Source organism: Megalobrama amblycephala, linkage group LG12 (genome assembly GCF_018812025.1).
Source record: "Megalobrama amblycephala isolate DHTTF-2021 linkage group LG12, ASM1881202v1, whole genome shotgun sequence".
Lineage (NCBI taxonomy): Eukaryota > Metazoa > Chordata > Actinopteri > Cypriniformes > Xenocyprididae > Megalobrama > Megalobrama amblycephala.
The window spans coordinates 24,024,290-24,051,108 of NC_063055.1; the positions used below are offsets into that span (position 1 = coordinate 24,024,290).

The 26,819-nt window shown below is 36.7% G+C and overlaps 1 protein-coding gene across 2 annotated transcripts in view; it reads left to right on the forward strand.

The window, feature by feature from the left end:
• The first annotated feature begins 1,817 nt into the window (after nucleotides 1-1,817).
• The window catches only part of cpne5a (copine Va), a 102,040-nt gene continuing 77,038 nt past the window's right edge, over nucleotides 1,818-26,819 (forward strand). The window contains exons 1-3 of one of the 2 annotated variants that reach the window (XM_048209818.1): nucleotides 1,818-2,265; nucleotides 17,242-17,282; nucleotides 21,952-21,998. In XM_048209818.1, the coding sequence (XP_048065775.1) occupies nucleotides 2,156-2,265; nucleotides 17,242-17,282; nucleotides 21,952-21,998 (198 nt within the window). In that variant the 5' untranslated portion in view covers nucleotides 1,818-2,155. The remainder of the gene's footprint in view (nucleotides 2,266-17,241; nucleotides 17,283-21,951; nucleotides 21,999-26,819) is intronic. The other variant, XM_048209817.1, reaches the window with a different exon arrangement.

Sequence of the window (26,819 nt, forward strand, 5' to 3'; positions counted from 1 at the left end):
TGCTATGGTCGTGATTGGATAGCCTGCTATCTAGACCGATACTACAAGAGTTTTCAGCTTGAGAAAGCACTGAATCTCTGACACACTCTCCCATCACTTTGTGTCCAGGCTGGCTGGCCTGGATAAATGTTGTCACGTTCATTGAAGCCACTTGACTTACAGTTTCCACCATGCATGAAGCCATGGAATTACGTAGCGATGGCTGGTTCAGCTGTAGCGCCTTGTTTTCCATTTGGTTTCTGATTTATTTTGGTGAGTGATTTTTGAAGACGGAAATTTAATGGAGGCTGTGAGAAAAGAGGCATCTGTGTCTGATCCACCAGTGTGTGTGACTAAAAGGCAGGGCTGGATGTCAATCTGTGAAGTCCTCTGTGGAATTGGATTCAAACCAAGGGGAAAGACTCTGAATGAAGTGTCTCTCCATTTTCAGGAGGAACAATAACAGAAGCATTTGATAGGAAATACACATTCTGAGCAGCAGAGTAATTCAAGAGTTTGAGAGGGTTCTCGTTCTGTCTTATTTTCACTCCGTTCTCTCTTTATAGTGTTTCTATTTTCACTTTCACACACATTCCATCAAAGCCTCGATGAACAAAATCAGTGCAGCATCATTGTGTCAGTCAGCCCCCGCCGAAGCCTGGATCTCTGTGACAGTGCGGACTTTATAGTGTTCCAGCATGCTGTCCTGTCAGAATGCAGGCCACATGCTGTCATCTACAACCCTCCACTAGTAACACCCATAATTACCCACTGGGTGGCTTGGAGGAACTGAGGGGTGTGGGGAAAAGCCCTGAAATGGGTCACCGCCATTGGGCCAGAGTGGAAAATAGCAGGTGTAATTAAATCTGACAAGTGATTATCAATTACTCCAAGCACCTATGGTGTGAAATATGTCTTTTTTTTATGTTGTTGTAGCAGTTCATTTATTTATTTATTTTTGCAGTGGGGAAAGGGATTGTGGAGCTGTCCAATGATGTGGTGCTGAAATGCAGTTGCAGAATGAAGAACTCTAGGTGGGCAGTCTCAAGCTGTGCTTTTTATCAGCTCGAACTCAGATTCCTGTCTCTCACTAGACTTAAATGGTTTTTTTATGTGATAATTATCCTAGTTCTTTGGACATATTTGCTGATTACGAACCACTTATTTTCAGAATCAGTAATAAGTTTGAAGGAAAAAAAACAACTTTGTTAAATTTTCAGTAATTATTACTTGCACAACATTCAGTATTTTATTGTAGTTATTGTGGGATTATATGAAGGATTCAAATATAGAATTTTGTCTGTGTATTTCACAGTATAGGCCTATGTCAAGTCAATAAACATATTTGCCATAATATTTATTTTGCCTATTAGTGTTAAAAATTAAAATGAACTCTAAAGATGTGTGATCATTCATGCGAGCAATTTTGGCAAGCATCTCTTTATACATTGTATTACAAGGTAATGTATAGGCTACTTTACTGTGAAAGTATACATAGCTCCTTGTTACAGTAAGTTCGTGAGATATAAGGTAATTTACAATATTTTACAGTAAAATGACATCTTATTAAAAGGAATAGGACCTATACATTTTACCGTGGCCTATTAAGGTTACTTACAGTTAACCATCTAACGGGTTTTTAATGTAGCATGTTTGCATTAATTTCCCCTCGTTGCTTTTACAGAATGGTTTGAGGGTTGTATTTCAGAAGTTAACAGCCGTGAGAAATAGCTCAGGCAGTAATGAGCCGTAGCTGTGGATCAATACAGTGATGCTGCGCCGAGCGAGCCACAATATGTGAAAGAATGCGCGAGGGGTGGAGTTCTACTCCTTTACTTTCCACTCCACACAGTAGGGACGAGAGATCTCGTCGCTGTCAGAAGAGGCGCGCACTTGCACTCTTCTTTGAGTTTTTCATTTAGCCAACCAAACCCGTTGTCCGGTCATTTTTTTCTTGTAACATTGCTGATATATTATTATAAAGCGCATCACAGGACATCCGCGCTCTCCAGCGCGCGACCAGCACAGACGCTGATTTTCTGTCACCCTGCCTGCTGCGGTCCTGCGCGCGCCCGCGCCCGCATCTCGCTGGAGCTGTGAGATTTTAGGAAGCACCGCAGCACCACTAACTGATAAACTGTTTGAAGTAGAGAGCGTTCTGTTGTCCCGCGCGCCCATGGAAGGGGACGTTATGGATAAACTAGAGGACATGGCCTCAGTGAGCGAGTTCGACCCCATCACGGGGAATATTCCCGCCACCAAAGTGGAGATCACCGTCTCGTGCAGGTATGAGATATTATCAATTTACATTCGCACACTCAAGTTGAAATCACTTTAATTTCTTGGTCTTTATGGTTCACATCGAACTGTCAGGTGTTTGACTAGATAAAAGTTCTTCAAATGTTTTTTTTTTTTTTTTTATAGGTTTAACAAAGAATCCTTTTCTTGTGTATATATATATATAAACAAGTTAAGTTTGAATTAGTGGTCTTGACGGGTTGATTCTTTAGAGAAAAAGTTCTTGATTTTTCTTTATATTGGTTCTGTTAACTGAGAAAAAGAAGCTTTTAATGTTCTTTGAAGCACCAGCCTATGTAGATGGTTTTGTAAAGAAGCATAGCAATGTTCTCCTTTGGCATCAGGCTGTTCAACCCTGTTTTTTTTAAGCCGCCATGAATTATGTATATGAAAAATAGTTTTGATAGCAGCTCACATGCACAACAATAATGATATGAGACTTTCTGGCTTTTCAATATTGATGTGAGTGTAAATATCTAGGCTAATATATCCAGTGAGTTGCTTGTATATACTTGCCTAAAGCACTCAACGTTGCTGCTCAATTGTCTCCATACAGAGATGCCATAAGTTGTCAGATGCTCTGAACATCAAGTCCCTCACGGGTACCCCTATAGCCTAGATAATCTTCGCTTTCCATCGATAATAAGTGTCACATGTTTGTGTATTTAGTGAAGAACTGCTTGTTAAAGGTAATATATCTTCAGTTATTCTTTGTTGTATTTCGAAATGTGTAAAGTCGTCAAATCATAGCCCTGTAGTTTTGAAGCAAACAGTGAATATTCTTGAGAAGGAGCATAAAAACCCCACCCAGTGTCCTCATGTCAGTGGATACAGCATTCACTATAGTGTGAAACAGTAGAGAGGGTTTGTATGTTGCATGTAACGTAATTTCTTTTGGTGAACGTTTTTCTTTTCTTTTCTGATGCTTATAACATCATCTTTACTTTTAGAGCAGACTAGGTTGGTCTTGATAAGAATGCATCACTGAAATGCTGCTACTGGAAAAACAGGTTCTGAGATGTGGTGAAAATGAATTTCAGCCTGGACCACAGCCGGCTCTTTGCTCAGAGTGATAGGTGGGCTATTGGTTTGGGTTTTCAATCATCTTGAGGAGTAATGGATACGGCTGGTGTACTCAACATCTGCTATGCATTTAATAGTCGCTTATAGTCAATTATACACGCTCCAGTCCAATTTAGACAAAATGATTTTACTGAATTTCCCAACTTGACAGTCAAACCATCTATTTAATGAGAGCAATTTCCTGTCCAAGTAGCTAATAACCATAAGCTCGCCAACTTCTCAGCTGCAAGTTAATATTGCCTGCTGTCTGCAATGAGAAAGAAAGAATACTGATTATGGGTGTAATTTGGTCTGATTGTTAGCTGAATAAATTTCTCTGTTAAAGACCAAGACTTCATCACATTAGCTAAATGTGATCTCAACTGTTTTCAATTAACCAGATATAAATAGCTTTTTAGATTGAAATTTATTTTCAACTTCTACATCCACTAAAAGCTAAACGATTATATCAAAATACAAGCAATACATACTGTACTGTGAATTACATAAAAATTTTGACTTTAGTGATTAATTGCATTTTAATTTGAACTTGACATATTTGACAAGGGTCTTAAGTTTCACGCGCATGCATGTAAGAGCATATTGAATTTTTCTACCTGCCTCTTCATTCTTTCTCTATCCTACTAAAAAAAGGGAAAAAAGAAAATCATAAAGGAATACTAATGCATGCATTATCAATTATAAGGGGATTTCTATCACATATCCAATCCTTATGGGTTCAAATAAGATTCTAATGAATAAGAAATACTGAAGATTAAACTTAAAATAGAAATTTCATTTTGTACAGTATGATCTCACTTGGTTCTAAGAGAATTTTTAGAGGATCCTTGTTTGATCTGATTAGGATTGGTTCCCATTTCTAATTATGAAATTCTACTAACATTCCTTTATAGGATTTTTTTTTTACCCCTGCTTCTACAAGTGAAATAATTCAAACAGATTAAAAAACTCATTAGTGTTATCAAATATGTGATCAAGTTATTGATTTTTACATTATTGTTATTATTTTAATTGAATTAGGTTTTTTGCCACCTCCTCGCTCCTGAGATTGAATCAATGAATAAATAATCTATTGGCCCTAACCCATTTTGGCCCTCTGTGTCAGTGCAGAACATTCTCTCCAGGTCTGTGATGAGACTCTGCAAGGCGGCGGTGGAAATCATCACCTGCGTTTGTTCTCTGTAATTGATTTAGTTTGGGCTGATTATCAGGGGATTGTGGCAGACATGGAATTGAATCGCTTCACTTCCCCCTCCAGATCCCTCATAACCTGCTGATGTTATTGGAGTGCAGAAAGTTTGGCCTGATAAACCAGAGACTCTGTGATAACCCTTATCACAAACAAAAGCTGTCCTGTGGCTGTGAGATATGCAATTGATCCAGTTGTCTGGCACTAATTGGGTTTTGGGTTCTGATTGGCTTGTGTTTTTGGATATACTTATTGGGTCTTGAGCATTAGAACTACTACAAATATGAAATATTCAAAAGTTGCTGTTCAAGAATCAAAGAACGTAGTTTCCACAAAATATTAAGCAGCACAACTGTTTTCAACATTGATAATAATAAGAAATATTAATTATTAGTATTCAGCATATTAGAATGATTTCTGAAGGATCATGTGACACTGAAGACTGGTGTAATGTCTGCTGAAAACGTAACATTTAGGTGATACTTTGCTAGAACTAGTCTAGATTTAAGTACACTGCATTGTTGTTTAATTTTCTTTCAAATGAATGAACCAAAATTCACTCTGGACTGGCACTAAGCTGCATTAGCTTGTCTTTTCAGTTAACAAGAGAAACGCACATGACAATACTGCAAAGACAAAACACAGTAACTACAGCAACACTGGATCCAAGTAAATGCTTTTCAGATATTTTGGATTGAATTTTGATTGATTTTAAGTCAATTTCACACTCCATTTTCTATTAATCTTATCACAGTTGTTCATCACCAAACACAACTGTCAGGACAGATCATAGTCAAACTCTAAGAGAGCCAAACTTTATTCATAACTCAAATTTGATAAAATGTTAATTTTACTTTTTACGTTTTTATGGGAGAATGGATTTCACTACCCCCTGAAACTAGAGGGGTAGTGATGAATATGACCACATACATTTGGGAAAACAACATTGTAACTTATAGCCTCAGTGTAATGTTTGTGTCTTGTTTTTCTTTACCCTTTCTCTCTACACAGCAAAATCTCCAGCGTTAAATCAACTCTGCTCAGAGTACATATGGTCCCTCTCTAAATTGTGTTAAAATAACACTAAAGGAGAATGAAAAATTGAATTTATCTTGGCATAGTCAAATAACAAGAGTTCAGTACATGGAAATGACATACAGTGAGTCTCAAACTCCATTGTTTCCTCCTTCTTATATAAATCTCATTTGTTTAAAAGACCTCTGAAGAACAGGCGAATCTCAACATAACACCGACTGTTACGTAACAGTCGGGGTGTACGCCCCCAATATTTGCATATGCCAGCCCATGTTCCCAACATTATGAAAGGCATTAGACAAGGGCAGCCAGTATTAACGTCTAGATCTGCACAGGTGAATCATCAGACTAGGTAAGCAAGCAAGAACAATAGCGTAAAATGGCAGATGGAGCAATAATAACTGACATGATCCATGATAACATGATATTTTTAGTGATATTTGTAAATTGTCTTTCTAAATGTTTCGTTAGCATGTTGCTAATGTACTGTTAAATGTGGTTAAAGTTACCATCGTTTCTTACTGTATTCACGGAGACAAGAGCCGTCGCTATTTTCATTTTTAAACACTTGCAGTCTGTATAATGCATAAACACAACTTCATTCTTTATAAATCTCTCCAACAGTGTAGCATTAGCCATTAGCCACGGAGCACAGCCTCAAATTCATTCAGAATCAATGTAAACAATATAACAGTATACAATACTCACATAATCCGCCGCATGCATGACTGAACACTTTGTAAAGATCCATTTGAGGGTTATATTGGCTGTGTAAGCTTTGTTTATGCACTGTTCAAGGCAAGCGTGAGCTCCGTGGGCGTGGTGCACGAGAATTAAAGGGCCAGTAGCTGAATCGGTTCATTTATAATGATGCCCCAAAATAGGCAGTTAAAAAAATTAATTAAAAAAAATCTATGGGGTATTTTGAGCTGAAACTTCACAGACACATTCAGGGGACACCTTAGACTTATATTACATCTTTTTTTAAAAGTTCTAGGGCACCTTTAAGCAATTAAGTGATGATTGTGCATTAGTGATGAATGCCTGCTATTAACAAGCAGAATCACTGAAGAAAAGAGAAACACAAGAACTACAACTGACTTCAGTCACAGCCTTATTAATTGCTTAATTATCTCATTAACTTTAACTCTGCTTCAGTGTTACTTTAACACTATTTAGAGAGGGATCATATGTACTCTGAGCAGAGTTGATTTAACTCTGGGGATTTTACTGTGTAGTCTTAGCTTTGTGGAATGCTGATCAGCTTTGTGAAATGCTGATAATGATTCAAATAACAAACATGCAATTTAACTAATAAGAAAAAATATTGTTGTAGAGTGCATCTGGTACTCAAAAAATGCCTTGGGTGCTCCTGAAGTGGTGGAAAATGCAAACAATTATAAGTGGATCACTTTAACAGACTGGCTGCCTGATGAACGCTTGTTTGGGCCAATTCACGTTGGTGGTTTTAATAAGCAAATAAAGGCTTTTTTAATATTAAAATCTATGCGAGTGCCTGGACTTGGAACTGTGTCTCTTTCATGAGGAAGGATGCACTTATAATTGTTTGCATTATGCAGTTTAGCCAACTAGAACTTTCTGGATACCTCTGCATTATGTTACAGGAAATGGCTCTTTAAAAGCACAGAAGTTTCTTTACCATTTATCTAAACATTGAATTCTGAATTTAATTCTTGCTGCTGGGAAATGAATGCCCTTGCCAAAAACCATGTGTCCCTGTTGTTACTATCCTCCATGAGTAGCTCTCTGTATTGAAAAAGTGGAAGAATAAAGTTGCAGTTGTTGGCAAGCTTCAGTTTCACTGCAGATCCACGTCCTCCTCTTAGTTGACCTTGCAGGTGAGGAACCAGATCATGGTATACATCTACATTCACACAGCACCGCTCTGCTGCTAGACTCTACACTGCTGAGAAGGGCTCTGTCTGGTGGGTATTTGCAAACCTGGAGATGATTTACGGTTGGGGTTCAGCTCCCTTCTCACCATGTGACTTGATTCCAAATGGAGCCGTGGTGTATTGCAAGCTATTATTGTTCTTTTGCTATCCGTTCAGCTCCAGTGCCTTTTATTGCTGGATTTCCTCATCTGATTATATATGCTAAAATAGCAGAATACCTTTAGTCCCAGAGCTGTGAATATTAGAGCAGACATTCACGTCGTCCTGTGTATCCTGCTTCCAACATGTCTTCCTTCATAGATTTAAATACTCTGTTACCAAAATGAAAAACAGTCAGGTTTGATTTTGCAGATGCTACTTGGACCTGAACTGATGAAGAAGCAAGTAACTCTAAAGTGACACTGAGAGAAAGAGAAATGTAGAAAGATAGATGAATGGATGAAGTATATCATAATATAAGGATTCTACATGACGGCATGTCTGTCACATTGCTCAGCAATGGCTTAGAGTCCGAGCCTTTCACTGTGGAAATGTAAACGCGGGTCAAACAAGGATGCATCGTCGCACCCACCCTATTTGCAATCCTCATTGGCGAAGAGCTACCACAGGGTATTCCAATTGTGTACAGAACTGATGGTTGACCCTTCAACCTTAACAGGTTCAAGGCCAAGAACAAAGTCAACTACACCACCATCACAGAGCCTTAGTACGTGGATGATAACATCATCGCAGCACACTCCGAAAAAAAGACCTCCAGGGCACCTTGAATGCCTTTGCCAATGCGTACAGAGCCCTGGTTCTAACCTTAAACATCAAGAAGACCCAGGTCCGATATCAATCTTCACCCAACCAGCCAGCTATCCAGCCCACCATAAAAGTGGACAACACCACTCTTTCCTCAAAAGCTGACATTGACTCTGAGGTCAATCATCGCCTGAGTTGTGCCAGTGGAGCCTATGCCAGACTTAGGAAAAGAGTCTTTGAAGTCAGAGACCTAACAGCCCAAACAAAACTCCTGGTCTACAGAGCTATTGTCCTCCTCACCCTTCTGTATGGAGCCCGAGTCATGGACCACCTGCAACAGGCACCTGAGAGCCCTGGAACAATCCACCAAAGATCCTTATGAAAGATCCTGAGGATCTGCTGGGAGGAAAGATGCACCAACTTCAGTGTTTTGGAGGAAGCCAACATGACCAGCATCACCACTATAATAATGCAGTACCAACTTTGATGGACAGGCCATGCCATCCGCTTGTCCAATACATGTCTCCCTAAACAGCGAATTGCGAATTGGCCTCTACAGCCATCTGAAGATCCACAAGTAGATGACCCAATGGAGAGGACAGTCATACTCACCCCGAGTGACAGCCGATGATGATGTTGGGATGGATGGATGGATAGTGAGGTCTCTGGCTTGTGATAAAGAGGCAGAATCAATGACAAATGACGTGTGAGGCTGAGAGGTTCACAGTCATTATGTATTCACACTGTAATCTACTGCAGAAGTGATTGTGTGTGTCCTAGTTTATGTGTTGTTTTCATCCAATCTCTATTCCTTTTGTCCTGTTTTTGTAGTGATTTTTGTCTGTAGGATTGATTGGCATAATTGATATCTAGTGGAACCAGCCGATATTACAGTGAGGCAGTAATTTTGAACCTTTAAGAATAAACAAGCCCTGCGACATGACCAATATGTGATTAAAATAAAATCATAGGTTGGTAGATAACAGTTTTTAGGAGGAGGGACTGAGTGTCTGACCTCTGCATGTCACAGAGGGAAGTGCTTAATATGGTGAATAGTCTAACAGATGGTTGAGAGAGAAAAAAACAGCTGCTGAACGGATGGATGGGCTGGATGAGAGCTTGGCCAGTTGTTAATTGAGCTGGCTTATTTAGTATGCGTATAAATGTGTTAGTAGGAGAGCGAGTGTGGGTATGCCTGCGTTTTGACAGAGTATGGTGTCAAATCAAAGGGCTCAAAACGGCTGTCTCACAAACTCAGAATTCTCTTGTGATACTAGGAATGACAAAAGGCTTGTCTACACTTGCTATTCATCTCTGATCTTGGTTACGCTTTATTTTGATGGTCTACTTTAGACATTCTACTAACTATAAGTAACTTTGCAGCTACAGGTCAACTAACTCTCATTAAAGTATTAGCAGTAGACTGTTAGGTTAGGGTTAGGTGTTAGGGTTCGGGTTAGTAGAATAAGTTGACTTGCAGTTGGGGGACTATCAAAATAAAGTGTTAGCAGATATTAAGCGGACAGTCTACTAATACTCTGAGAGTTAGTTGACAAGCAAAGTTACTTATATAATGTCTAAAGTGGACTATCGAAATAAAGTGTTACTCTGATTTTTATTGGGCTTATTCAGTAGAGTGCTGCTGCCCCCTTATTGAAATGAAAACACATTGATTGGCATCACAGTTTTGAACTCCAAAACAAGAACTGACCCAATGAGATTACTAAATATCAGCAGAGTACTAAATATCAGCATTGATATTTTCACATTGCTACTATTAGTTTTTTTTGTTTGTTTTTTTTTACACCGGATTGGGGGAGTTCTTGGTTGTTATTGTGAAATTGTTGCAGAAGAGTCAACATGAACTGACCCTATTTACTTTCTTGTTTTCTTTAATTAAGATATAATTGCTTGCTCCAAAACGACTTAATTTAAATAACTTTTCATTTTTGCTGACATCTTCATGATGGCACTGACAGGTGGACCACCACAGCAAACATTATTTAGTGTAGCAAAGACAGCTGGCGTGGAGGTGAGTTTTTGGCTTTGGGCATCACTTATTTTAATTCTCCTTTTTTGACCTGCTTTAATGGGTTTTTTTCTGATTCATTTTAAACAGTTTTTCATTTTAAACAGTGTTATCTGATAACAGTTTCTCTGGTAATTGTAATCTGCATTCCTCTACCCCTTTGTGAAAAAAAAAATCAAATCAAATATCAAAATTGGAATACATAACACATTAATTAATTTTATATTAGGCATTAATTACTCTCATATAACCCATGGTGCAACACAAGTGTTTAGGGAGGCACACTATATTGGGACCATATTGTTAATCAACTGGTATTAATTAAATTAATATTTAAAGTTCTTATTTATTGATTGATTGAAATCAGGTAATATTGGGTATTTACAGGCTTATGTTGACATTTTTATGTTGATGCCTTTAACTGATTTTAAGACAATGTGTTAAAGATTTAGCTGACTGTTTGTAATTTTCTCATCAACAGTTCATCTCCCATTGAGTACTTATGCATAATTCAATATAATTTTGTGATGCCTAAATTCACTTAAAATCTCAACATGAACATAAACATTTTAGTGTTTAAGTTTATAGACAAACTTTTGTAGAATTTAAATATTGGCCAGTTATTGGAAAACAATTAGGCTATAGAATTGGGCAAAATTAGTTTATTTTTTGTTTATATACTCTATATATAATTTTCAAAAGTTTGTGATTTAGATTTTGAAAGATTTTGAAAGAAGTCTTTTATCAAGGTTGCATTTATTGCATTTATTTACACAAATACAGTACAAACAGCAATATTGTGAAATGTTATTAACTTTTAAAAATTTTAAATTTTTCTATTTTATATATATATATATATATATATATATATATATATATATATATATATATATTTTTTTTATATAACCTTACTGAACCCAGTTGTTTGAACGGTAGTGCATAAATATGCATAAATATCTACCATAATTTGCAGAGCCATTTGTTAATCAGTGTTGCAGTCTGTTAAACTGAGTAGTCCTTACAAGTGGTGTAGACCGATGCCTAATGTTTTACCACTCCAATTACTTAATCACACAATTACCATCACCAGCAATTTTTAATGACTTTTTTAAGCACTTTTCCTTTTTATTGTGCAATATGAGACTTCATTAATATCTGTTCTGCTGAACTTGAGTTTTATTGTATGTACTGTCCCTCTGTAATCAAATAAACAACATGTTTATCCTATAAAGAAGTAATTCAACTTAAATGAGCACCATAGATCAGGATGTGCTGTGTTACAGTGATTAAGTGTTGCATTTACAAGCTATTGAGCAAGAGACATGCAAAACGAGATCACTGGCCCTGCTGACTTCTGACTTCACCAGAGGTTTTTGTGTAGATTTATGCCTGGTTTATAAACAGCGCTTGCCAGGATTTAATTATGCTGTTTCATTCTTGTTGTTGATGAGCTGGAAAAATGCTGACACTCCTGTTCTTCTGTAATTACTTCTTGAGGAGAAGACAGCGGGATTGTATATCATATTACATTTAATAAAACACTATAACAGGAATTCCTTGGTCTTAGAAGTGGCACAGGACCTGTGAGAGACATTCTAATAATGTACTGGTTGATTGCCAGTGCCCTGTGCTGTTAGGTGGCAGTTAGACGGAGCCCCTAGGTCATTAAATTATGCCCTGCTATAGCCATCTTTTGTTTTGACTCATGGGAAATGTTTCTCCTAGTGTTGTTTGCACTCAGTCCTGCTCTGGGCTTTGTTCAGAGTTCATCAAATAGCCATGATGATAAGCACTCTCCATTGACCTGAGAGTCTGTCATGGTGGTAATACCCCTGCCAGGATGGCCAGACTACAAGAGTTTTCATTCCAGATGACATGATGAGCGACATGATCCTTTCCTCTCCTGCACCTCCAGGTCTGTGGCTTTTGGCTGAGATGCACTCTGAAATTTCTCTTTGCTCCCCTTAACCAGATAGCAACTTGAATTACTTTTTTTTCTGCTTCTTTGAACCAATGAGGATTCATTGGCTGAGGAGTTTAGAATCTATTTTGATCCCCTCTGGCTGAAATAGCTTCTCCTGCATGAGGGTGCCAATTACAGTGCCACTGGGTTCTGGGAGAACGGGGGTGAGATGGAGATTGGATCACAAGTCCAATAGTGTCAGACCACTTCTTTGGCAAAGAGAAAGAACTGATCTGTGTGCTGTAACACATCTCACTTTGAAAGGTGATATTAGCACCACAGATCAGTTCTTTCAGTTCTTTCAGTCAAAACATCAACACAGAACACTACACTACAATTACAAGTCTCTTCAGCCAGATCTAAACATATGTTCTGAGTTCAGAAACTTGGCAGAAGCATTTATTTATTTTATTTTATGTATTTGAGTTATACACATTGAGTTATGCACCTAATTGGTAAATTAAATAAAAATCACTTTCATTGTTGCATTCATTTTTGAGATAACTCAGTCTAGCTGGCCTTCTATTTCTTTCTTTCTTCTTTGGAATACAAGATATTTTGAAGAATATTATCTTTCGCATTCCACGGAAGAAAGAAAGTCATACAGGTTTGGAACAACATTTTTGGGTGAACTATTACTTTTAAAGGGGACCTATTATGCCCAAATTCACAAGATGTAATATAAGTCTCTGGTGTCCCCAGAATGTGTCTCTGAAGTTTCAGCTATAAAATATACCCAGAGATAATTAATTATAGCTTGTCAAATTTGCCCCTATTTGGGTGTGAGCAAAAACAAGCCATTTTTGTGTGTGTCCCTTTAAATGCAAATGAGCTGCTGCTCCCTGCCTGCTTTTTAAAAGAGGGCGGAGCTTTAACAGCTTGCGCTTCGGTTGCTCAACAACAACAAAGCTGGAGAATCTCACGCAGCCACAATGAGGATTGCCAGAGTCGGACACTGATGGAGAGACTCAGGAAAAACTTTTAGAATGCATCTGGACATTTCTGAATGTTTAGTGGATAAATTTATGTAGTTGATGTGGAGTTGTTAACAAAATATCGCTAGGACAGAAACACTCCTTTTTTAGCAATCGAGCTTGCCAGGGTCAACTTGCAGTCTATCCAATGCTAAGGCCGTTTCCAGCAGCTAATGTACTTTTCCAATTGCTTTCAGTGGGAGTGCTGTGTTTTTTAAGCGCCAGGAGCATAACAAGGCACTTTCGCGTCGATTTCATGCTGAGCGCTAGGCGTTTTTTAGCCGTTGCCTTGAGTTGAAGCTCATCACTGTCTCTTTTTAGCCAACCGTCCGATCAGAGTGGATGAGGGGCGGGACAAATACAAAACTGACCAACTGTCACAACATTCTTGCTGTTTTCAGCTGGCTAAAAACGCTTTGGTGGACACGCAGCCTAACCAGACTCTAAGCAGTGTTCTGTGATTGTCTGTGCAGCCAACGACAGAACAGTTAGCATGCTTTGCACAAACTTTTGCCATGGCTTTAGGACTGGTACACCATTTTTGCAAGGTAAAAAAAAAAAAAAAAAAAAAAATATATATATATATATATATATATATATATATATATATATATATATATATATGGTGCTGTGGGTGGAAACGTGCAGATTAAGGGGTGGTAATATTATAATAAGATCCTCTTCTCAAGGGGAATGAAATCTGAGTGACTTGATTCTTCACCTGCTTGCACAGAAAGGCTTGCCAAAACAAAGTTACTGAGTTGTCCTTTTTTCACCTTTTCTGGGTTGGTAGATGCTCCGGGGACCCGATTATAGCACTTAAACATGGAAAAGGTCAGATTTTCATGATATGTCCCCTTTAAGGCATGATTTCAGTCTCTTTAATAGCTTCACTAACGTTTATATGTGAAAAAAATAACACGACAAGCAAGGCATTGATGAATGATTTATGTGTAAATGTATGATTAATGTCCTGTCTTTTATGGCTAAATTTAAACCTTTCTCACAAACCTCAGTTATATAAACTACTGTTTTAGGATTCCTCTTAGGATGCAGTCTTGCCTCAAAGCCCAAAGGAGTTAATTTGAACTTATGGTCTGTGTTTGAACATCACAGATCTGTCAGAGCTTCTATATGTTTAGACAGTTAAGCCCATTTCAGCAGACTATAATGGCTTTCCAGAAGCCTTTATTTTAACAGTGTTTTAACGGTTCTCATAGAATATTCTCTCTTAGTACTGCAGATTTTCAGCTTTTCAGACTTTTTGAAATCTGTATAATTTAATATAATTTAATACTGACTCTTTAAAATACAGAGAAAGAACAGAAAAATAATAAAATAATTCACATGACTTTAAGTTCAATTGATTTTTTTTAATGTGACTTTATCCTGTTTTTCTAAAACACTGCTTGGGTGCAGTTAAATTATTGGTTTTCGCATTAATTGGTGCCTGACTCTCCATATAAATGAACTCTTTTGTTTTGGCGTTCTCAAGGCTCTGTATTCCACTGGTGAAGAATTGAGAGACTCATTTAAAAGGTTTTCATTTGCAGGAGAAGTGACAATGTTTTTCTTTTCTGTCTCTGTCTGTTAGAGGTTTGATACGACAGCACGCATTAACAACGTGTAGCTGACACTCATCTCACTTTCATTTTCAAACAGCCATTATACAGTCCAGAGCCACACAAAATTTAATTAAAAACCAGTTTCTCTGACAATGATATTGTGACAGAAATTAGATATTTTTCAAGCCTGTCAAATTTAAACCAATGTGTTTTTGATTGTTTTCGTTAAGCCGCTCTCAATTTCTAAGTGCGTATAATCATGCAAGCGATCTATTATAGTGATTTAAGACTCTCCGAGACTCTACTGAACCTGTGTGCCAGAATCACTCTCTGATTCAATCAGCTCTGATTCAAAGATCCAGTTTGAGAATTAGATCAGATGCCAAGAGCTGAATGGGATGCACAGTTGTTACATTCTGCAAAAGATTAAATTTTTGAACATACTTGTGCCTTATTTCTGTGCTATAATGTAACAAATTTAAAGATAATGCCTTTCTGTTTTTAATCACAACTTGTTAATTACTCATTTAGCAGACTGTTTAATTCAGTAGCTGCCAAAGATTGCCTCCAGTGGACAGCTATAGGTGAAATCACAGCAGTACACTGAGATTCTGTCATTTCAGCCAAAGAGCTTAGAACCCAAGAGGCGACACTTCGATACTTTTTGGGTAACAGCCACTAGATGGCGCTCCGGTAGCGCGGCCGCCATTATGGGGTGAAAATACTACCTGGACCATTGAATCCTTCACATCTTACACATCCAAAATCGGCGAATTTCACTGCCAAATCAGAAGCGCAATAGAACAGTTTTTTAAATTAAGTCACCAGTAAATTGTATGGCTCCTACAGTAAATGTTGTATTGTCTTATATATTTTTTATTTTACCAGTTGTGGAATCCAACCATTCATCCATCTGAGGTAACATAGTTAGCCTACTTTATTGAGTATTTCCATTTTATGCAACTTTACACATTTATTAATAGTAAATTAATAATGAATAAATTTAAGATCATCATGTTTGCAGCGAACAATATATTTCAGACCTAGTGGAGTAATAGAAACAATATCTATGTCTGAATTGAAATAGGCTATATTGTACGTTTTAATGAATCACGCTACAAACATAATGATCCGTTATCGCATAATTCACACTTTTGGACACTTGCTTTAATGGACATTAGACAACACTGCAAAATCAAGCTGTTATATTCATATATTTATTGTACAACATTCCCAATTTTTCTGATGCATGTCCTTAATTTATGTTGGTATTAATTCAGTGTTTATAATGCTAATACTTAAACTTCAAAGAATTTTAACCCAAACTGACTGGGTTTCTAGAGAGCAAAGGTTTTATGAAAAAAGTGGAAGACTTAAACACAAAGTCTGCAAAATAAACTGTTAAAAGGATTTGATGATCACTAGTGATAGTACTTTATTCTGTGTTGTCGTCATTCAGGTTGGATTTCAGCTTTAACGTACTTTTTTGTTTTAACAAAGCAGCTGATATTGCCATAGAAACTAGTGGGCTGCCGACTCGCTTTCACCCCAAAATGGCGGAAACGCAGGGCTGCTGCTGGGCGCCGGTGTTGCAGTGGAACGTTCTATTGACTGTCGCTTCTTGTTAGTGTATATTCTTTGTTTCAGCTCACATTTTAACCAGGGTGCATTGATCAAGGATACATCGGAGATGATCACTAACTTTCTAGTTCAATGTACCTTTTATATTATTCCCCTAGAAATGTCCAACCACAAAATTACTATGAAAACCAAATCCACATCATTAACTCATGCTTTTGTACATGCACAGAACCCAATTAAAAATCAGCATGCCACAGCAATATAAGAGAGATATGAATGTGAAGTATGAGATATGAAATGACAGAAGAAATATTATTTATAGATAATTTGTGTATTTATATTGCAGATAAGGCTGTTTAATTGCTGGTAAAAAACCTTGACAAAAGGTTGTTTCATTACGTGATAAATATATTTGCAATTATAAAGTTAAAACACATTTCAAATGTTGTTTGTGCTTATTGAGTTATAATTGAGGTACAGTTTTGCCACCCAAAAAGTGTAAATGTATGTGTTTTATGAAGTATTGACAGTAGAGATCCTTCCGTTTTATGTTAGTGCTCTGCTAATGTTGGCCAAATGTAGAATTTTTGGCATGACTGGAAATCAATGTGCATGTATAAAAAAGTTAAATGCCATCTTTCTTTCATATATGGGCATGATGGAAGTGTAACTTCAAAACACACAGTGACACACAGACAAAATCTCATGTCAAGAGATGTGCTGCTAATGGAAGGGAATGAATGGATTCTGAAATAACATGTAAATGAGAGCTCCATCTGGTTTATTTGTGAGGCCTTTATACATTTTATGGCTGAACTGTTTGACCAAAGTGACCTACTTTTTCAGTCCTTAATTTACTCTTTTTTTTTTCTCCTGTTTCCCCAGAAACCTGTTAGATCGAGACACGTTCTCCAAGTCTGATCCTTGTAAGTATTTCTCTTTTTTTCATGGCTGAAGTACTTGTTTTTAACCTAAAATCTCTTTTTACACACATATACAATCTCGGTCCCCAGGCTTCGTACCTCACTGACATGCTTTCCGGTTCGGTCTCTTCCACACACCTCTCTGACTTTCCTCCGCTCTCCACACTTTGCTTACAATTTGTCTACTCTGCTATTTCTCCAAGTTGCCTAAAACACATGCATAGAATTTGCATCACAATGTGACAGCTTTTCTTCACTATCAACAAAAATGCAGAAGTGCTTAATATATGCAGAGCATGAAGTCACCCCCCTGAATACAAATGCTGCATGAGTCATGGGGACTTGTGTACAGTAAATCTCTCGCTGAAGACATGAGATTATGAAATAGAGAGCAATGGGTCAAATAGTCTGGCCACCTTTGCAATTCTAATCGTTGCAAGAACTTGTCTTTCTTAGAGGTTGCTTTTTCATCAATGAAACTCGATGTTGAACATTTGTTTGTTGTTAAATAAATTATTAGAATTCTGAGTTATGTTTCATTTAACCTTCATGTTCCACAGTGCTGTGTGAAACTAATAATTTTGAAATCTACCTATATTTTTCCTTCAAAATTTTTGTATGTCCTTGACTCTATAAAAGCCCAGTAGGTAGTTTTTGACTACTATCATGATATAAATTTTTAGACACAATATTGTCTGCTTTTGCTCAAATTTGCCAATGTAAATATTACCTATAAAGCCAGAGCAGAACTGTTGTGCATCTCCGAGCAACACACAGCAATGCTTCGTTTCTGAATGATTCCGCATTTGCTGGTATGTTACAGAGCCATTGGGAGAGATGGCTCTGGGCTGCGTTTCCCAAAAGCATTGTAAGTTGATTGTATAGCCACCAGCAGTCTCTACGATCAATTTAGGCTTATGATGCTTTTGCGAAATGCAGCCCTGGTCTGTTATTGTTGTGTTCCGGTAGCGTAAAATGGACAGCTATGCCTTCATTTTCAAAATTCTCCGTTTTGGTCCGTTTACACTGAAATGCAACCCTCTGGGTCTGCTGCGTTTTCGAAAGTCTCAATTTTCGAGGGCCGAAAACACTGGAGTAGTGTAAACAACAGACATAACGGTATCAAATGTTTTGCGTTTTAAAATGAAAACGCACTAGTGTAAACAGGGCCTAATCAGTACTGTCAAATGTTTACTTCCAGTACACTGTAGAGAATTCTATATAAAAATAGGGCCCAAAGTACTGTTTATATGCATTTTTTTAACAGGTGTTTACCCATATTTTGAATTAGGCATTTTGTTGTGAATTTATGTTGTATTTTAGAAGTGAAGGAAATTAACATGTCCTGGCAGAAAATTAAATGTATATTTTTTTCATTTTCTATTTTTTTCCCCTACAGTGTACGGGTTAGGTATTTAATCAATCTTATTAAATCTTTACAAACTGTAATTCATTAGAAGGATTTAGGACACTTCGATATTTGACTGTTTATGATAAAAGCAGTTGCAGTGACAGTAATTAAAATTACTTAAGTAACTTAATTAAAAACAGTGCAGTGTTATTATAGCATTAAAAAAATATAAATAATGGTCCTCAACCTTTACTTTTGGCAATGTGTTACAGGTGCAAAAATGAAATCCAGTATCATTAAAGTATTTGCTAACATAAACAGAGATAGTGAGTGATTATGACAGTAAAGGTGGCAAGTTTCAAATATAGCTTGTGAATAAAAATATATATATATATACAGTACAGTCCAAAAGTTTGGAACCACTAAGATTTTTACTGTTTTTAAAAGAAGTTTCGTCTGCTCACCAAGGCTACATTTATTTAATTAAAAATACAGTAAAAAACAGTAATATTGTGAAATATTATTACAATTTAAAATAACTGTTTTCTATTTGAATATATTTCACAAAGTAATTTATTCCTGTGATGCAAAGCTGAATTTTCAGCATCATTACTCCAGTCTTCAGTGTCACATGATCCTTCAGAAATCATTCTAATATGCTGATCTGCTGCTCAAGAAACATTTAATGTGTACAATTGTACAAAATATTTGTGTACAATATTTTTTTTCAGGATTATTTGATGAATAGAAAGTTCAAAAGAACAGTGTTTATCTGAAATCTAATCTTTTGTAACATTATAAATGTCTTTACTGCCACTTTTGATTGATTTAATGCATCCTTGCTGAATAAAAGTATTCATTTCTTTCATTTCTTTTCAAAAAAATAAAAATAAAAATTGTTACTGACCCCAAACTTTTGAACGGTAGTGTATAATGCTACAGAAGCTTTGTATTTCAGATAAATGCTGTTCTTTTGAACTTTCTATTCATCAAGGAATCCTGAAAAAAAAAAAGTACACAACTGTTTTCAACATTGAAAATAATCATAAATGTTTCTTGAGCAGCAGATCAGCATAAAAGAATAATTTCTGAAGGATCATGTGACACTGAAGACTGGAGTAACGATGCTGAAAATTCAGCTTTGCATCACAGGAATAAATTACTTTGTCAAATATATTTAAATAGTACACAGTTATTTTAAATTGTAATAATATTTCACAATATTACTGTTTTTTACTGTATTTTTAATTAAATAAATGTAGCCTTGGTGAGCAAACGAAACTTCTTTTAAAAACATTAAAAATCTTAGTGGTTCCAAACTTTTGGACTGTACTATATATATATTTCATACTTTCACCCTTGATATAACATTTTCTGGAGACTTGTGGGAAAATTAAACGAAAGCTAAAAATATGAAAACAAAATTTGGTGCGTTTTTATTCCAGTTAGTTTTAAAGGCAAGAATTCTAGTTATCTAGTTATCTAACATTCATAGGTTATGTTATTTATTTTAGCTAATTAAATGTTTTTAACTAGTTTCTGTTTTTGTTAAAACCGTAACAACACTGAATCAAACGGGTTTATTTTATTTTGAATCAAATAAAGACACACACATACATATTCGCGCCTCCCTATTTGTGACATTTGAAGAAATATATTTATATATTCCCACGTTTACTTTATATTTCTTTAGAAAGATTGGTCATTTCTAGGGATGTGCATCTCCATAACTGAGGTCAATGTGATATCGATCTCGATACAATACATTAAAGATTCATATGAAGCAGCTACCGATGTGGTGCGATCCGATTCACCCCATTACGAAGCAGTGCGATCTGATTTCGATTTGATTCAACACAATGCAATTCAATGCAATTTCGATGCAATGGAAAAAAATATGATGCTATGCAATTCAATATGTAGGGCTCTAAACTTTTTTTATTTTTTCTCAAATTCAGTTTTATTTTTCCAAATTAGTGTTAACATTAAAACATGGATGAAAAATTGATGATGTGATTTATTCCTTCAAAAATCTTAATAATTATTGTATTATTATTATTATTAGTAGTAGTATTACATTAAGACATACATTATACCATACAAGTAGTACATAGTACTACAATAGTAATAGGGCTATATTTCTGTTACAAGTTAAACCAAACTTTTATTTTGACAGTTTCTGTATGTATATAAATGCTCATGAAGTTACTCTCAGAGCAGCTCTGGAGATGAAGTTTATGTATTTATGTAGTTATATAGTCAGATGGCAGACGCTGGAAAAATCGTCACGCGTGCTTCAGTATGTGTAGTAAACATATTCGCGCAGAACATGCAGGAATCATATTCAAATAGACGAAATGAAAATTATGTCATTAATGACTCACCCTCATGTCGTTCCAAACCCGTAAGACCTCCGTTCATCTTCGGAACACAGTTTAAGATATTTTAGATTTAGTCCGAGAGCTTTCTGTCCCTCCATTGAAAATGTATGTACGGTAGACTGTCCATGTCCAGAAAGGTAATAAAAACATCATCAAAGTAGTCCATGTGACATCAGTGGGTTAGTTAGAAGTTTTTGAAGCATCGAAAATACATTTTGGTCCAAAAATAACAAAAACTACGACTTTATTCAGCATTGTATTCTCTTCCGGAATCCTTTCCATTGAATTGATTCCATTGAATCCTTTCATCTGTCGGCGTTGGTGATGCCGTTGGTAATGTAATAATTTTTGGGTGAACTAACCCTTTAAGTGTACCCATCTACCTTTGATTTATTCGTCAAAAATTTGACAAAATCCGTGATATTTTGTGTTATAATCTACATTCTATGTGACTCACAGGACGCGCCTCGTTCTCCGTAGTGTTGTGATACGTCATATTCATGTAGCAGCAGTGGTGATGAGAGAACGTGCTTGAGAAACAGTTTACAGAAGAGAAATCAATCTACATATAAAATATTTGTCACAAATTATTGTTCACTTTCTGTAAATAATAAAAGTATAGCTCATCTACTAATAATTGTATATAAATAAACCGTTTTTTACCGATGTAAATATGCTAGAAACGATGCATCGCGATACAAATGCCAACTTGTATCCGATGCACACTTTTTAAATCGATGCGTCGCATCAGTAATTTTTATGCCGATCCCTAATCATTTCTATTAATTTTCAACAGGCGTGGAAATCATGAACTAAGCTTCTATAGTTGTTAAGCTGTTCTTCAGAGATGCATCTACAGTAACTGTAACTTAAAAGCTTTTTCTTAAAAATGAAATAGATGCTGATTTCTCTCTTTGTTCCCTCTTTCTCATCTTCTCAGTGTGTGTTCTGTACACTCAGGGAGTGGAGTCTAAGCAGTGGCGTGAGGTAAGTGTCCACGTTCGGGAACAAACCTACAATCACCTCTGACAGAGACTCCCTCATTTCCCCTAATCAGCTCTGCATATCCTCTCTGTCTCTCCGCCCCCTTCACTCTCTTCACAGCCCTCCGGTGCCCATCACTGCCCATTGATTCTCCTGTTGAATATTCATGAATCTGTCCCCATGGCCCTGAGTGATTGGCTGTAAAGATGATTGTACACTTTCTGTTAGTGATTAGCATTAAAGTCGATCTGGCTCTAAAGTTACAGGCCAAAGCATTTGTAATGCTTCCCAGCTCACTGAACGTGATTTTTCACACTTAAATTGTGTTGAGCTAGAGAACCCGGCCCTCGGATTTGGCAGGTCATTACAATCAGCCGAAAATCGGACATCCTTGGGCTATCATATCCATCACTGAGCTAGCAAAAAAGAGCTTGTGTATGAAAAATCGCATTGCGGGGCTCTTTTGCAAGTCTCGGTTTGTGTTACAGAGACCGTTATAATTAAATCCCTTCTTAGCAGGTGACAGTTGTTCTAGCAGGTGTTGTCAAGGCCGATGTGAATGCGTCAAAGCGGTCGTAAATGTCAGGATGTGCGCACGAGGAGCTGTAACAACTTTTTGACCCAAAATAAAACCGTACTGGTGTCGATCCTCCTTCTTCACAGCGGGTTTTGATGGAACACATTTCTCCTATGATGAAAGACGACAGCTTACATAACACTGAGCAGGTTGCTAACTCCGATTAGCTGTGTAGACTCTTTCTCCATGCCTCTGCCCATGTAAGATGCCTCTTGTTTGGGTATAATACCAACCGCTGTGGAAAAGAGGCAGTCAAGCTGTAAGGGATTGATAAGGATGGAGTTTTCTTTGTGTGTTTCTCTGTCTCAGCAGGAGATTTGGGAATATGTGTGTCTCTCTCTTTGTTACTAACACAGCGTAAGCGCCTTACTTTGACTGAGTGATTGTGTCCACGGTTTGACTAGTGTACCCCACTTTCTTTTAACTTTTTTTTTTATATTTAATTCTTCACACATTAATAAGCAATGAACCACTCAGTTATATGCATTACAGTGATATTACCATGGATAAGAGTATTGTTATGTGAAAAATCCCTCTTAAATGTAGTAAAAGATTAAATATTTAGTTTGATAAAAGACACCAATGTTCAATAAATGATTCTGTAATGGTTCTGTTAGTGATTTCATCCTTTCTGGAGTTTCATACTTACTGAATTACACACGCTCCCTTTTTTTAATCAAAATAGCGTTCTCACACCCCAAACTGACAACTACTGACGAAGCTGAACATGGCATTAAACATGAATGATATGCTTCAACTACCACACTCTCAGTTTCCTGCTTCCCATGATTGCACGGAATGATGGACAAGCAGAAAGTGCATCAATGTCTTTTGCTTGACTAAACAAAAAATCCAACTAATAAGTGTATTTTCTGAGTGGCATTCTAATAAAAAAACACCTTTAAGAAAGTTTAACATGATTTGCATTTGTAAATATTATAAAAAGCCCTATTCACATCAAGAATGACAACTATAAAAAGATAACTATAATGTTAATTATATTAGTGTCCACGCCATTGGACGGTAACAATGGTTATTATAAGCATTGTGTTGTCTGCTGCATTAAATGCTCAAGCTCTTTTAAGATTCTGATTGGCTGTCAATGTTTTAGCGTTCATCAGCTGGAAGAAAATTGCTCTGAAAGTTATTTCAATGATATCGCTCCTCTGAGTCCTTATTGTTATAGCTGTGGTGCAGACTTCCAGAATGAAAACGTCTAGAAATCCCAAATATCTCACTTTCTAAAGTCACAGATTTTTGTCACATCACATAGAGCTTGAACTGTTTTTCATTGCTGTAAATTTAAAGTCATTGATTTGATTATCTTCCTTTGGATAAGATCGTTTTTATCTTCTTTGCATAATTAGCTTAAACTTTTTTTTTTTTTTTTTTTTTTTTGCACCTGTTATGATTTCATTCTCTTGTGATTTCTGTTGCGATGTCAACTTCTTTTCTCATCACTGCTATTGTGATGTTCAAAATGTACAAATGTTAACTGCCCCATGTCAGACAACATTGTGTTTTATCCATAATTTCTGAATGTGACCTTGAGCTAATTCTCGTGTTTTGCACAGTAGTAGGTCTGAACAACATGTTTTACCCCCTTTTCACTGCCTTGGCTTTGTTTTTAACACTCAGTGGGAGGTGAAGCTGTTCCAAAAACAGTTTGGTGATTTAAGTGAAATGTTTTTCTTTGCATACGATGGGATTTCGGTTTTGAAAAAATGTTGAAAATGTTGGAAACCAGTGCAGTACTTGCAAAATAATGCACCATATGACAAACATAAAAGGCTTTATGGCTTTATGTATAGCAGAAGGTCAACAGAATGATTTATACAATAGCAGCTGGTGAAATGATAAAGTCAGACTGTGAGGTCGTATTAGCAGTACATAAAGCATTATGCTGTGAATGCTAATGACTCTGTCCTCTGCTATAACAGAGCCTTGCTTGAGAATGTTCAGTCATTATGTTTATGGACATGAAATATAAATTCAACCTATAATTTTTACAGATTTAGGAGTGCCTATGGTTAGTGCATGCCTTGTGTACTAACCATATTTTGCGCTCCATGTTTGTAAGAAATTCAGACTGTTGTGATACAGTGTTTTTCACGGTGGTCTTTACTGTATGTTTAAATCACTTTAAATCACCTACAGTATGTTTAAATCACCTTATCATTCCCTTATCCCTCATAAACTGTCTCCTTCATTGCTGAGGGCCAGGGTGTTGTAACACCCTTCTGGTGATTCATTTATTTATGCATTTCTCATCTGCCTCATCTTGTTTAATTATTCATGGAAAACACAATTAGCTGAGGGAACGACTGCAGAGCAGCCTTCAAGAATACAGTGCAAAGATGACAGGCTTCTCTTCTCTTCTCTTCTCTTCTCTTCTCTTCTCTTCTCTTCTCTTCTCTTCTCTTCTCTTCTCTTCTCTTCTCTTCTCTTCTCTTTCTTCTCTTCTCTTCTCTTCACCTAAATTCAATTGCTTTTTATTTTTAGATAAAATAATCAACACTCAAATAACAAATTGTATGCAAACATGTAAGCTGCACCTAAGGCAGTTTTTGCTTTAAAGGTCCCGTTTTTCGTGTTTTTTTGAAGCTTTGATTGTGTTTATAGTGTGCAATATAACATGTGTTCATGTTTCGCGTGTAAAAACACAGTATTTTTCACATAATTTACTTATCTGTATACTGCTGTTTCCACTGTCATAAAAACGGGCTGATGACTTCCTTGTTCTATGAAGTCCCTCCTTCAGAAATACGTAACGAGTTCTGATTGTGCCAGCGGTTCCTGTGTTGTGATTCGACAGCAGCTTCTGCTCCATCTTTCAAGAATAATCTTTGTGCGAATCCGGCATTAAACTGATTGAGATTGAGGAAGCTGTCCTCAGCAAAATGTGCTGCACATAGCTTTACATGTGGATTATAATTTTCGGGAACCGAGTTAAACATAAATTGTAACCATTGATCTCTAAGTACAGCGTCCCTGGGAAGGCCAAACAAAGGTGATTGGACTGCGGGATGAAAATAACAGCATTTCGACGACATGGCGACAAACACACTCTACAAACGCAACTCTTGCTCTTTTCCGTGGGAGCGCAACAAGACCACGCCCCCTTTTTTGTGTATTCCTGTGGGCGGAGGTTAGTCAAAAAACTGTTTTAGTGACGTCATTAAAGAAGGAAGTAGAGGGATGTAGTCCAAACTGGCCGTTCGATGTAGGCGACTTCTGTTAAATAAAATATCTCGCTTGGCATTGAACTTTGAGCTTTAAAATTTTACAGATTTTATTTATACTCTAACAACAACATTACACACTAACTAAAGTTTGAAACATGGGATCACGAAGAACGGGACCTTTAACTTCTAAATTTTTACTCCAGTTTGTGGTTGAAATATAATCATTTCTACACAGTGGTTGTAGATTTATATAAACGTACATTAAACAATCAAGACATCACTAACAGATTAAGTAAAATATAATGACTATATAGGCTAATACAGTGCATATATTAAGCGAAAGAGTTCATTTCTCTAGCGAACTAACAAGCTGTGGACACTGAATGGCTTTTCTGAGGTAAGTGCTACATGACATATTGTTTACAAACTTTCATTGACGTCTTTCCGCCGTTGAAACACTGATTGAGCGATTATAAGAGATATGACCGTTTCAGTTTCATATGTACTGTATCTTTCAACATACCTTCAGATGTTCATTCATGTTTATTCTGTAACTAGTATTAAAGAGGAAGAGGTGACTCACCCTCTCTAATTCCAAACTCTGATTTACGTTTCTTACATAAAACTAACAATGGACACATCCTTACAGAGACCATAGAAGATGAAGAGGAGCTTTTATCATAGTGAATCGAAGGCCTGCTGCTTTTTAAGAGGATGTTACACAAGGAATGTTTTGAAATGGGAATGTTTATGGTTGCACAGTAATTCAAATATAACACAAGAGAGCTGGAGCCAAACTGTTATTTGTACATTAACATAGAAATCACAGTTTGCAGTAATGCATATGTTCAGGTGGATAAATAGACTGTCATTAAAGTGACATCCCAGGAATGAGCTCAGAGCCTTGAACTCATGAATATGAATATTCCTGAATATTTATTACCTGTGTAGTCTTCATTTGTACTTACACACACACATATACACATACATATACATAGTAGCATAGATACTTAGCCTCTCAAAATATCACCTCTTCTAGTTTTTCCTTTGGCTGCAGAGTCA